The sequence below is a fragment of the Lonchura striata genome, chromosome Z (genome assembly GCF_046129695.1).
Source record: "Lonchura striata isolate bLonStr1 chromosome Z, bLonStr1.mat, whole genome shotgun sequence".
Lineage (NCBI taxonomy): Eukaryota > Metazoa > Chordata > Aves > Passeriformes > Estrildidae > Lonchura > Lonchura striata.
The window spans coordinates 4,241,950-4,255,640 of NC_134642.1; the positions used below are offsets into that span (position 1 = coordinate 4,241,950).

Genomic DNA, 13,691 nt, shown 5'->3' on the forward strand with positions numbered 1-13,691 from the left:
AATAGTTCTGCCTTCCACTTCTGCTAATATGCAGTGCATAATAAATATATATATTACAAAAATTGGTAACAGACTGAGAAGATTTTCAAATTAATGCTTTCAAAGTCTCTAGTGATTCCTTGCGCTACTGTTTAAGGAAGATGAGAACATTATTCTGTAGCAGCAATCACAGGGAATATACTGTATGTGAGTAAGAAAAGCACTGCAGCCTGCAGGAGGTACTGTAATCACTCTCCTGTGACAAGGTCAAGCCTGTCTGGGTACACACAGCAATGCAAACTTGTTTCGCTCTTTCAAAAATGGCTTCAGCTCTCCTGATGCCTCCCTTTTGAAGTGGCTGCCCATACCTCTAATTTGCACAAGAGGATGTCTCCCCAGGGCCATGTACAAGATACCATACTGTATCTTGAAATATCATACCTGATAAAACACAGTATTGCAATACAACAACACCCAGTGAAATCTAGGAATGCACTACTTTTTCATTAAATCACTCAACTGCATCAACTCAGTTTTCAGTCATTGACAACTTGTGAAATTTACAGAAAAAAAATTTGCTACTTGTCAGTAAATAACACTGCATACCGAAAATTTCTCTCTTTCACCTATTCTTTCTACATTCACTATTGCAGTTTTCAAGCCAACAAATTCTTCCTGTAGGACATGTCAATGCCTCACTGTTCACACAAACTTTTCAACACCACACTCTTAATTTCTGGTGTAAGACCACTCCTAAAGAAGAGTGTGACAACACCAATCAACACAGAACACTATTGGTATCCTACCAGTATGCTAATACACCAGTATTAACTACTTTTAGCTGCTATTTCTTTTGGTTTTATATCGTATTCATATTTAAGCAGCTTGCACTCTCATAAATTTTCTTCCAGAACAGCGTCTTGTATATGGAAGCCAAAAAACTGCTATGAAAAATACAACAGAGTGTGGTATTCCAGTCGTATTCAAAAACTGGATTCCAGTTCTTGAGATGCCTTGAAAGTTCATTTCAAGCCTGAGAATATTCACTAGGACAGTGAAATCTGGCTACTTCTTAATGCAGTCATTTTTCCTATTGAAAGCTAACTGAAAAAGTAATGAATTGACCTAGGTTCTGCTAAAATTAGTTTGATTTCTTTAATCTGATTCAGTGTGGGCTATACCTACATCTTCAAGTCAAGAATAAATTTACTTTTTTTACTGTCACACTATCTCTGCATTTAACAACCTGTGTTAACCTGAATTATTAAACTAGATTTTTTTTTTTTTTTTTACTGCAAAACAGCCTTATTGGTACTGCTTCAACACCAGAATTTTGCAGTGCTTATGCCCAAGCAACATCAAGAAGTCAAACACTGCATGCTGCCTAGTGTTTTTACAAGAATTCCACCCAATTCAACACACAGTGCTAACTGCCAAGGCAACAGGGTAAAACCTCCATCAGCTCCAAGCTAAGGGAAAAGCAGGTTTTCTTGATTCATCAACACTAGGCTGTTCTGAATCATTCTGTGTACTCTGGGCAGCTGGTCACTTTTGTTATGGCACTGTGGGTTCTGAAATGCAAGGACTTCAGCTCTTTTGTGAGTGCTACAGGACTAAGTTCCTGAGTTTCACGCTATAAAACACCCTGGAACAAGAGTTACTCCACAATGTCTTTTATCTTCCAGAACTCCTTGTACCCTTCACTGCAAACTGACAGATATTCATAATGCTTTTGGTACTGGTGTGCAGTGCTGTGAAAGTCTACTGAATTCAAAAGAAAGTAGTGAATTAACTGTTACTTTGGAACTAAAATTTTAACTATAGTATTAATCAATGCTAGGTAAGAACCTCATGCTCAGTTACTGAGTCAGCAAAGTCCTGGTTTCTCTTACCATCTCAACTCAATTCACAAGCATTAATTATTTTTACTGTTCTTATAACACAGCTGTAGTTATCTTCTGAAATATTATTCTGGATGTTTAAAAAAATATCTGGAAGATTCAATCTTTTATTGTTACTCATCAGCTCTCAGCAAATATCTCAAGCTGGACATTGGCAATTAAAAGGAAACACTTTCATTTATAGGCTGGGAAACTATATAATGGCAAATTATTTAGTGGGGAAACTATGGGCACTACATAGTGCCTTTAAGGCACTTCCCTTATAGCCTATATAGGCTGTCAGTAACATTTATTGGTACACAAAACAAATCAAACAGCAGAGGCACTAAATATAGTGTATCAAAAGTAACATATTACCTGGAAGACCAGATCCCAGATTGGCAAGATCAGCAAAAGGATCAAAGTTCTGAGCTTTTGCCTGGCTAAGAGACGAACCTGAAGACACACTGGACTGGCTTCCAGTGGTAAAAGCTTGGCCTGTATAAAAAGAAGACACATCACATACCTAGTCTGTTTGAAATCAAGAGAAAGAATAAAAATAGTATCTACACAACACCTCATGCAAACCTCTCGAATATTCTACTTCACAGCATCTTTTCCCATTACAAGAATCACCATTACTATAGAGAATTGAAACAATTTAAGTCCTGTGTCTTGAACTTTAATCTGAAAAACTACACAAGTGCCTTACTAAAGGAGCATTTAAGCAGCAAAGCAAAAATGCATGAAGATATGTTCAGTAGTTTCAGGTGATTAAACTGACCCAGTCTAGTTCCTCTAATGGAAAAATTTAATTTCATAATACCTTCACAAACAGGCTTCAGCTGTGGTGCTGCTACATTGCTGGTTGAGGAATCTGCCCAAGAATCCCATCCACTTAAGAGGTCTGGGTGGCTTGTAGATGATGATATTTTAGGTGGCTCTGGTGTCAAATTGCCTACAGAAGAAAATAGAAATGTTTTCATGTTTAATAAAACCATTTCAATAGTATATGTATTTGTCAATACCAACAGAATGTGTACCACATTGTCAACTACACAGCTTGCTTGAATCTCTCAGTAACAGTTGTGCAGTCTTAAACAGGACTCAGAAGGGTTGTACAACTGGAATTCCTACATTTCTATTTTAAAACATCCCACGCACTTCACAGATAAGGTATTTCCATGTACAGACAATGCTATGAATTTAACAGCTTAGGCCTCCTGACCAAAAGGACTAGCTCAGGTACAAATCTAGGGCATGCTGCTGTTCCTGACAACACGGCTGGTAAATCTAAAGCAGCAGAGTTCCATGAATGGTGCTCTTTATCACTCAGTAGTCTGGGTGTTACACAGGTGAAGCAAGGTCACTTCAAAATGCAGGTTTGCCTAACATAGGCTGCTTGTGACAAAGGGGCCTCTTGGCCAACTAATACACTCTGAGGTGTAACACGCGAATGAATGCACACAATTGAAGAGCAGGATACAGGAAGAATGATTTTTTTTCTGGCAAAGGTAAAGAATCCCTAGCTGCATGGATAAAAACCACTTTTCTGTACCCCATGACAATCTAAATGAAATAGTCATATTTAAAAGCATGCAAGGGTGCTGCTATTATCATCTGGAAAATGTCATCTCCCATCTAAAGGCATTATAACTGCCATCCCTGACACTTCCAAATGATTCCCCACTGATTCAATTCAAATGATTGTGCACTCACACAAACTATGAGGTGAGTTATCCTCAGAATGAGATATGCTATGTATGGAACACTCAAAACTGCATGCCAGCTCTGAGCATTCTCCTTGAGCAGAGCTTGTGGGGCCTCACAGTGAAGGAGGACACCTTTTGAATGTAACCCTTATTTTAATGCTGTAACAACTGTCAGTGCTACAGGGAGAGGGAATATTTCAATAAAGCACATTTAGTGGTGGTGTAAGACATTTCATAGACACAGGGTTAACCCAGCCATCCTTAACAAAAGCAGTAACATTCTGAGGCTTTGAAAGTCTCAACTACTACTACTGCCTTTCACTTATCTCAGCATCTCAGCTTTACATTCTAAATATTAATATCAAATCCTCTTAATTAAAGAAATAATTAGAAGCAAATTAAATACCCCTATAGTACCTCAATCTACTAATACCATTTATAATTAGATCTTACAGCTGCAAAGTGAGCACATCCAATACTGCTGAAAAAGTGCAACAAATATCTGCTGAAAGCCTGTATTTCAGCAGTATTCTCCATTTCCAGCCCCTTCTCCAGACCCAAGCTTCATCTCCCTGCCTCTAAAACCATGGGAGAAACCATATATATTGGCCTCAATACTCAGGATCCCAGCTATCTGCTAAACCACAGTGTCACTGGCTATAAATCAGCATCTATTCATCAGCTTAGAATTTTATTGTATCATATTCCACTCCCAAAAGTTAAGCAGGCCTTGAATTACTACTAATATTGATTTTTAGGCTAGAAATTATTTTGTTCTACAATCTCTGCTATTAAGTCTTTTTACAGGAGCAAAAGAAAATTAACACCATCATATGAAATTAACTACTATGAAAACAAATTGAGAGAAACAAGAACAAATTAAATTACAGGCAAATGCATTTGACGGATTGAGAACATGCTATGGAAATGAGCTGTTTTGTAACACTTGGCTTAAGAGAAGTCAAGTTCATTGCCTCCCCCACCCTGAACTAAGCAGGAAGTAGCCTATGCTATGTACAGCAGTAAATTTGCTATTAATAGTAAAAGCTCATATACAACCACTACATTTATCTGAAAAATCTGAAACAATGCAATGTACAATATACAGAACAGATAATTCATTCTTCCTGAAACTGTTCTTATGCTATCTTCTTTTTAGTTCTACAATGTGGACATTATGTCAGACTTTAACATAAAGAGAAAGTGTTATCAACTTTGACTTCTACATATTCTGAGGAGGTATGATGAGACCATACTGAATCCTTCTTTTTATAGCTGACACACTGCAGTTCATACAGACATATTAAGATAAAGGAGCAGAATTCCTAAAGAAATGTTAAAACATGAACTATAGCTTGATATTCCAAGAATGGAAGCAATTAAAATCATGAACATGCAGATCCAAACCTGGTTGTCTCAGGTTTTTTATGTTTCAATATGCATATTGATAATCCTTAGCCATACAGTGTTTACTAACACTGCTCAAAACAAGCAAAGATGCAAAAATAAGGTGGTGGTAATCAGATCACACTTTTTAGCTTCCCAAAATAAGGGCCCTGCATTTTACTACACACAACTTCACGTAAGGTTTTCTTTATTTAACTTGCCGTGACTACAGGAAATCCTTTAATCACAGACAACAGGATTTTCTGTGAACCAAGAGGCTGGTTTAGTACAAAGCAAGGTTTTTTTAACCTTATCTAAAGCCTGTCTGAGAACTCAAGTTCACAGAAACTAACTTCTCCTCAGAAGAAAACTACACTGATCACTCAGGTTTCTTGATTTTAAAACTGTGTTTTTTCATTTTAAGCCAACATCTGAGAAATACAAGGTTAAAGTTCTATGTCTTGAACTTATGTCCACTGAAACATCTTTTCTCCTGGTATCTGTAGCAGTTTAGTAACCATTTACTAACAAACAAAGCTTATCCATCTCTAAAATTTGATTCTAGCCACTTACAACTGCTCCAACAGTAGAGTCATAAAATCTCACTACTGCAGCTTATTTTGAATGGTCACTGCCATTACTACTAATTTATTTTTAGTTTAATTTTTTTTTTCCTTTTAATGATCTTCTGTTTGCATTGTCTTCTGCTCACTTAACACAGTTCTTCTGAATACATCATTTGAAAACATGTTCTTATTTTTCCTTTCTTCTCCAGTTACTAGTTATCCTGTCCTTTTAGGACTCAAAAAATCACATTAAGTGCAATATAATCATTAATATGCCTTACTTATTTGATAAAATTGTTACCTGTAACAGGATAGAATACTAAAGGCTCAAATACATACATCATTTCAGCTAAACACATATATGAGTTCTCATTTGACAGACAAATGTAAAGGAATATTAAATGTTACCCCAGTTCCTCCACTTCATACAGTTTTTAAAGACTGCATTGCAATAGAGAAATATTGGGAAATCAATGTAAAACAGTCGCCTGAGGAGAAAATGGGTACATTTTAAATATATGTTGACAGAAAGCTCCAGAAATTACATTAAAATAGCAGGTATCCTAATACACTTACCAGGTTGCAAGCTATCAAATAAAATCAGGAGTAAACACAAAACAATAAACATTGAAGTCAGATGTAAAAATATTCCTTTTTTTTTCTCTACTTGCTCATATGTTATTAACAGCTGGCTATTGATGGTAATCTCCTTAAGATCACAGATAAACACTTAGAAATCCATATTTCATTTTTTCCACTTTAATTTAATAAATAAAATGTTTTTCTGTCGCCTCTGTGATATGAGGATTCTGGTATTATTAAACTTGGAGAAAAGAACTGGGAACATTCCTATAAATGTGTAAAAATATTTTATGTGAAGAAACAAAAGAAAGACTTACACAGACACTTCTCTGTGTTGCTCACTGGAAGGACAAGAGGCAATAGGGCACAGACTTAAACACAGGGAACTCCACTAAAAAATGCATTATTTCCTCTAAGATCTCTCCAACACTGGCATAAGTTGCCCAGATGTAGAGTCTATAGTGCTGGAAATGCTAAAAACCAGAAAGGACACAGTCCTGAACAGCCCACTCTACGTGACTCTGCTTTGAGCACATCAGCTAGAGAATTTCCTCTTGAGAGGTTCTGCCTCTCCAGTGAGTTAGATTTTGTCTGAGATCATAAAATATGCTGAGTTACAAGGGAACCACAAGGATCACAGAGTCTAGCTTCTGGCTCTACACGAGACAGCCCCAAGAATCACATCACGTGCCTGAGAGTGTTTTCCAAACACTTCTGGAACTCTTGTCAGGCTGGTGCTGTGAACACTTCCCACTGTTCCAGTGTCCAACCAGCCTCTGGGAGAAAAACCTTTTCCTGATATCCAACCTAAACACAAACTACAGGCCATTCCCTTGGGTCCTGCCACTGGTCACCACAGAGATCAGATCAATGTAGGCCCCTCCTCTTCCCCTCACAAGGAAATTGATGACTGCAATGAGGTCTTCCCTCAGTTTTCTCTTCTTCAGGAGGAAGAGACCAAGTGAGCTCAGCTGCTCCTCATACAGCTTCCCCTTAAGCTCTTCAACATACTCACAGCCTTCTTTGAACACTCTCTAATGGCTTAATGTCTATTTTTATATTGGGGCACCCAAAATTGCCCCTAACACTTGAGGTGAGGCTGCCCCAGAGCAGAGCAGAGCAGGACAGAGTAGAACAATCCCCTCCCTTGTCCAGCTGGTGATGCTGTGCCTGATGCACCTCAGGACAGAGCTGGCCCTCCTGGCTGACAGGGCACTGCTGGCTCATTCAGGCTGCCATCGACCAGGACTGCCAGCATTCCACTCCCCAGTCTGTCTGCATCCAGGTTGCCCCATCCCAAGTGCAGAATCTGGTGAAAAGAATGCTCCACAGATCAGTATTGATACATTCAGCAAAATATTTATGTTTGGTAACCTCACACAGGGACAGCAGTAGTGGCATAAAGCTGGCAACTAGACAAGTACACAACTGAAACATATGGCTCTTACTATCTAGAGGAAAGAACAAAAACATTGCAAAGGAGGCAGCAAGTGGAATCTTCTCGGCAGAATCAACCACAACTGGAATATAATGATTAATAACATAATAGAGAGAGGAATCAGCTGGGTAGCCTTCAATTTCAAAGAAGAAGCCCTTCTCTCAGTCAGACAAATAATGCATTTTTTTTGTCTCCCGTTTATGTGTATCTAACACTCAGACTGCATCACTCAGACCCAGGGTCAACCAGAGTAACTGCTAAACAAAGAGGGGCAAGTCAAAGCTGCATGCAATAAGACCTGGGAAGAAGTCACTGGATTCAGGAAAAGGTGTGTGATACCACCATTCCTAGCTATTGCACATTGTTAAGTAGATGTCTGGATGAGAAGAGGCATGGGCTTCTCTGTCGGACACAGCCAGCTCCAACAGACTTGCCACAAGCCACAGCTGAGCTTTCCAAACCAGATGTCTTTGGGAAACATGTTTTCCCAAAAAATGCTGCACAGCAGCTCTTAGAGAAGGGACAGGTGTGACAGAAACAGCAAACAGTAAGGTTGGTGGAGAAGGAAAAGGAGGAGGTGGTCCAGATACCACAGCAGAGATTGCTCCCCAACATGTGTAAAAGACCACAGTAGAACAAATATTCACACTGCAGCCTGTGGAGGACCATACACAGGTGGACATGTTCTCAATGAAGCCACAGCCCAGGGAGAGCAGCCCACACAGCAGCAGGTTCCTGGTAGGACCTGCAATGCCTGGGAAAACCACATCCCTACAGCAATCTCTTCCTAAAGGACTGCACCCTACACAGACCTGTGTTCTTAAAAGATTGTATTCTGTGGGAAGTGCCTATACAGAAAGAGGGGACTGAGAAAGTAGCACAGAAGAGCCCTCACAGACTGATCACAACCCATATCCCTATGAAAAGAACCCATACTTTTCTTTCAAAGTCAGATTTTAAAAAGCTTTAATACTAGTAGCTGTACCACTCCACCACTTATGCAAATGTCTGTTTCTCCTTAAAGAATGATGGGAAGACTGAACCTATCACAAAGATTTTTGTTTAAAGATTAATACATTTTAAAATAAAAGCATGAGGAAAAGGCTTCGCCAAGAATATATCAGAGAAATGAAACAAATAAGATTAGAGTATTACATAATGTACTTTGTAAGTATATTACCAGAATACATTCAGGTCAGGAAGGTGCAAGCTAGCCTCAGCCTGCACTTTAAGAACTGGCTACATTATAACTTGACTTGCTCATTTGTCTTCCAGGGTTTCCAGAAAACCTTTAAAATCTGAATACAGTCAATGTAGCACACTATCATCTACAAGATATGTTTCCAGATGTTTGGGTACCCTCAGTTATTAGATCATTGAGAGGAAACTCCAATTAGCAACACTAGAAATCCTGTCACATCATAAATAACAGCATCACATTATACAGGAAACACTTGCTTTTGGTGCATTTGCATCTGTACTTCCAGAGTACAAAGCTAATTAAAACAGCAATCACTACAAGTGGATCTATTAAGACAATAATCCACTAAGCTGAAAGACAAATGCACAGAAGAGAAGAAACTGTTGAGAAACAGAACACCAGAAGCACACTTACCTAAATTTAAGAAATCTGAGCTGGAAGAAGGTGGAAGTGAACTTTGTGTGGAAGGAACTGTATTAACTGTAGATGTTGAGGTTGGATTAAGGAAGTCCCCAAAGAGGTCTGGACCAGACAGGGCTTGATTCTCTGAGCTTGATGACATTGTGAATGGGTCAAATGGATCGGCTAGAAAAGAAGCAGGAAACAAAATTATCTCAGGATTAATTGTAGAATAAATGAAGTTGAAAAAGCCTTACTCCACCGAGGGCACAGACACAAAAGCAAAGCTCACACTAGTAACTGCAGCAGCCTTCTGTGAACTTCGTGTGGCAAACAGTAACCATCTATTCCTTCCTCTAGACAAATGAACTTTCACGTGTTACAAAAAGGGTCTCAGCCATACATAATATGAAAAGCTATGTCTTCTAACAAAAGCAGCAAGACTGCATACAATTCAACAGCATTGTTAATTTCATCCATTTAAAACACATCTTAAGTTTACATGATCATCTGACACACAGAACAATTATATTTGTTAAATACTCTATAATGCCAAATCAGCAACAGATTTGAAGAAAATGGACTATCATACTATTAAAAAGAATATGAAGTAAAACATTCATACTACCATTCAGACTTGAAGGCATTGGCGATTCTGGGGCAGAAAACACGTCAACCCAAGAATGAAAACCAATAGAAGTAAGACTTCAGCAGGTCTCTAGTGATGCCAATGAAGAAAAAAAACTAACTGGAAGAGTATTTATAGTCAGCATGGAGTAACATGTGACAGTCAGCTGGAATCAGGGCTTTAGATATTCCTGTTTCTGCTGCCCTCTAGGGTCAAAACCCCTCAAGAGCCCAGGGAGTCCTGCCAGATTCACTCAGAAGCTGAAGAGAAGGAATAATCCTGCTGTAATACCCCAGCACATCCTCGGGTAATGACCACATAGTACAGGACTCAACATTTCAAGCGTATTTACTATAGCATCACACATAAACGAAGCCTCAAGTATTAGTTTGTTGTGCAAGCCAAAAATACAACAGTGGCCAATTATTCTCACTTCTGCAACTATCTCTCTTAGTACAATTCAATGAAATACACTGAATGAGAATGACTATAAGAATGAGATATATACATGAATACTAATCAGATGTTTCATGCAATAGACATGGCTAAAGAAAGATAATGTAATGAAGGTTTCCTTTTATAGAATTCTACCTATGTAAAAATGGTAAATGAAAATTATTCTTCCCTGACCACAGTAATAAAGCTTAATAGTGAATTGCCTCAAAATGAGAAAACATCTTAAACCACCTAAATGCTCTGTAAAACATACTTCTTGTTGTCTAGAGATGAAAGCTTTTAGTACCTATGAATTATCTTTGTGCAAACAAAACCTTGTAATGGTTTCCTTGTAATAATAATAATAACCTTGTAATATTCCCAGAAATCTTACTTTTAGATTTAATTAACTTTAGGCAGAGAATTGTTATTCCCAAAAAGTGACAGAGATGAGTGAGTATCCACTGGTAAGAGGAACAGAATCTCTGAACTAAAACACCTTGCTTAAATACCAAATAGACAGCACTACATAGCATTCTCCTTAAGGATAATGACTTGCCAACATCAGTAAAACCAGCAAGAAAACATCTTTTAGCAGTATCATCTTCCTACTGGTTTGAATAATAATCTACAGGATTTCCAGCTGCTCAGCAGTCTTATGTGATTAACACTTAAAAATCCCATGCAGACATTTGACCCAAGCAACACAGCTCTGTACATCTAATGCCGTTGCTTTATGTAAAGTTCAAGTTATAACAAGTCTATGCCTTAACAAGGAAAATTATGGATTTAGAAAAGGATCTAGCATGCAACATTCATATAGGAAAGCGAAGAATTCCTTCAGATACTGAATTCCCTTGAAATTTAAAATTTGATACTTTTCTATTTACAAGAGTTTAAAGCTAATAGGATACTGGTAACATAACAGAATATATGGGTAACATATAGGAACTTCAATCAGAAGTAACACCTTTTCTACTCAGTGTTGCTACAGACTGACATGCCTTCACCATTCAACATCTTGAAACACGGTACTTATTTTCTAAGCACAACACAAGCAGCAGTTTTCATGTGTTGATAAGTACTGACGTTAAACTCACATACCTGAAGACACAGCTGCTGCTGAAGATGAACCCTGAGTAGCAGCTGGATGCTGACTGCTGAAAAAGAAATCTGTTCCTTGTCCAAGAAGATCTCCAGTGGACTCGTTTGAAACCTGTGACACACTACTCACAAACAGATTGTTCAACAAGTCAGCATTACTTGATGAAGAGTTTATTTCTGAGATAGGTTGTTTCTGTTCTACTGAAATATCAGAGTCTAGTCCCAGCAAGTCCACATTCTCTTCAGGGAGAGATTTTTGTAATGGTGCAGATGGAGCTTCAAAACTGGCTTCAAAAAGCAACTCTCCTTCTGGAGTAGAGTCTTTCTCATCAACAATTACTGCACTTCCTTCATCTGGAAATGTCTGGAACTCCTCATCTGAAGGATCACTCTCTTCCCTGTCATCAGACACCTGAACACAATCATTTTTAGATGAACCATCCTCTATTCCACTTTCTGGAGTTTTTCCTTCTTGAATAGAAAAAAAAAAATAAAATAACATCTTTAAATAACCAGCATTATTCTTCTAACTAGGGTAAGAGAAACTTTCATGGTGACAGCATATGAAGTTAAATCCTAACTAACCAAAACTCACATAAAAATTGATGAAAAGGAACTACATGCTGCCTGCCAGCTCTTTGTACAGGGCAGAAAAAGCAGCAGTTGACTACCATATATGCCACTCCAGAAGGCAGGCATTATGAATTTTTTCAAAATGAGACTGACTTGGACATTCACCTCAGAGCACTGTGTTTCTTAGAGCTTACAAGATTCCTCAGTAACTGCTGCACTCAATAGAAGTATAAGCAGCTGCTGACATTTTTAACAACAAAGCAGGAACCAGAAAAGGGAGTTACCCATGTGCTATAAAAGTACATTTTCTTTGTCCTACTTACTGATCTGGACCCCACTGGCTAGTCTACTTTGTTTCCTCTGTTCCTCAGTCAAGTGGGGCTGTGGGAGTGAAAAGCTTCCTTGCAGATCTTTAAGGTTAAGATCTTTACAGAAAAGGAAAAATTTAGCTCAGCATTTAAGTTATACTCAACACCAAACCCCCTTACTTGGTGTTTATCCAAATGAAGCAGAATAACTGCTTGTTACTCTGCAGAACTCACTCTTTAAACAGCTTTTCTTCATGGCTAGTGAATTAGAGACTTTTGCTACTTAAGAAGACTTAAGCATTCACTGGAAGGCATACAAGACAAACATAAATGACACAGTACTTCAGAGGAAAACCTGTACCTTTCCAGTCCAGAGACTGAAAGAAGTTGTTTGCATCAGTACTGCCACTGTGTGGGGATTCTGTATCAGTAGGTGCACTTTCTGAAGACTGCTCCAACTGGGATGCCTCTGCCTCGTATTGTGCAGTCGAACCCGGCTGTCTAGGCAACTCTGGTTTTCCTATAAAAAAGAATTTAAGCCAGAGCTCTTAGAGATAAAATTCCCAATCCTCCACATGGCAGCTGGTACTTGTCTTTCAAGCTGACTGCTGTAGCAAGACAATCGTCTCCAATCCATTGCTCTGCAAATGCAAATTCCTGCCCCCACCATCTTTGAAATTAGCATTAGCTTCTTTTCAACTGTAAAAACTGGTAAAACCCAGTTTTGAACTAGGACATTAAATCAGAATCATAAAGTAACACTCAAGAATTCTATTTACATTTGTAGGAAAGTGTAATTAACACCTCACTTGCACCAACCATCCTCTAAGACACGCAAGAGCTATGAACAGTATCTGTAATAAGAGACAGAAAAACAGAAAAAAGCAAATACAGCTGTAGAAAAACACAGAATATGCAAAGCCAGTGAAGAACATGGAGAGGTTAAAAATGGGGTGGTACACTGTATGATGCTATCAACTGCTTCTTATATTTCTTATTTTACTGAAATCAGGTATTAAGTGATTCTTGTGTAAGATTCAGTTGTGCTGTTGTATCACTTCTCAAAACCCAAGTTTCCTCAAGACAAATGAAGAAGACTTCCCAAATTAGTCAATATTCATCCACTGTTTGAAAAAAATAATATGGATGCCTGGGAGAAATCTATTTGTCTTAATTTAAATACACAACTGGTAGAGCACTTTTTCACTCTCCTTCCACATTCTCAGTTGTAACTTAGAGATGCTTAAAAAATAGTCTGTCTCAGAAAACATACATGAAATATCATAATTAATGAGAGAGTAAATTCAAGTTTAATGACAAGGGTTTTTTTTAAATCAGTTCACAGTACTTATTTTTGTCCTATTTCCCCCTTCCCACCAATCTTAAGAAATACTTTCAGTGTAATTTGAAATCTTTACATTTCCTGTACCAATCAGAAAATGGAAGTGACTTAAGAAAATAAGAGTATCTTTTAGAGCCCCATCATCAATGATGATGCAA

The 13,691-nt window shown here is 38.1% G+C and overlaps 1 protein-coding gene across 2 annotated transcripts in view; it reads right to left on the reverse strand.

Moving 5' to 3' along the window:
• GAK (cyclin G associated kinase) overlaps positions 1-13,691 on the reverse strand; it is a 65,135-nt gene that overhangs the window by 9,881 nt on the left and 41,563 nt on the right. Inside the window, exons 20-24 of one of the 2 annotated variants that reach the window (XM_021550350.2) lie at positions 12,553-12,711; positions 11,311-11,778; positions 9,159-9,329; positions 2,686-2,817; positions 2,238-2,357 (exon numbers count right to left, since the gene is read on the reverse strand). In XM_021550350.2, the coding sequence (XP_021406025.2) occupies positions 2,238-2,357; positions 2,686-2,817; positions 9,159-9,329; positions 11,311-11,778; positions 12,553-12,711 (1,050 nt within the window). Of the gene's footprint in view, positions 1-2,237; positions 2,358-2,685; positions 2,818-9,158; positions 9,330-11,310; positions 11,782-12,552; positions 12,712-13,691 lie in introns of both variants that reach the window. The other variant, XM_021550349.3, reaches the window with a different exon arrangement.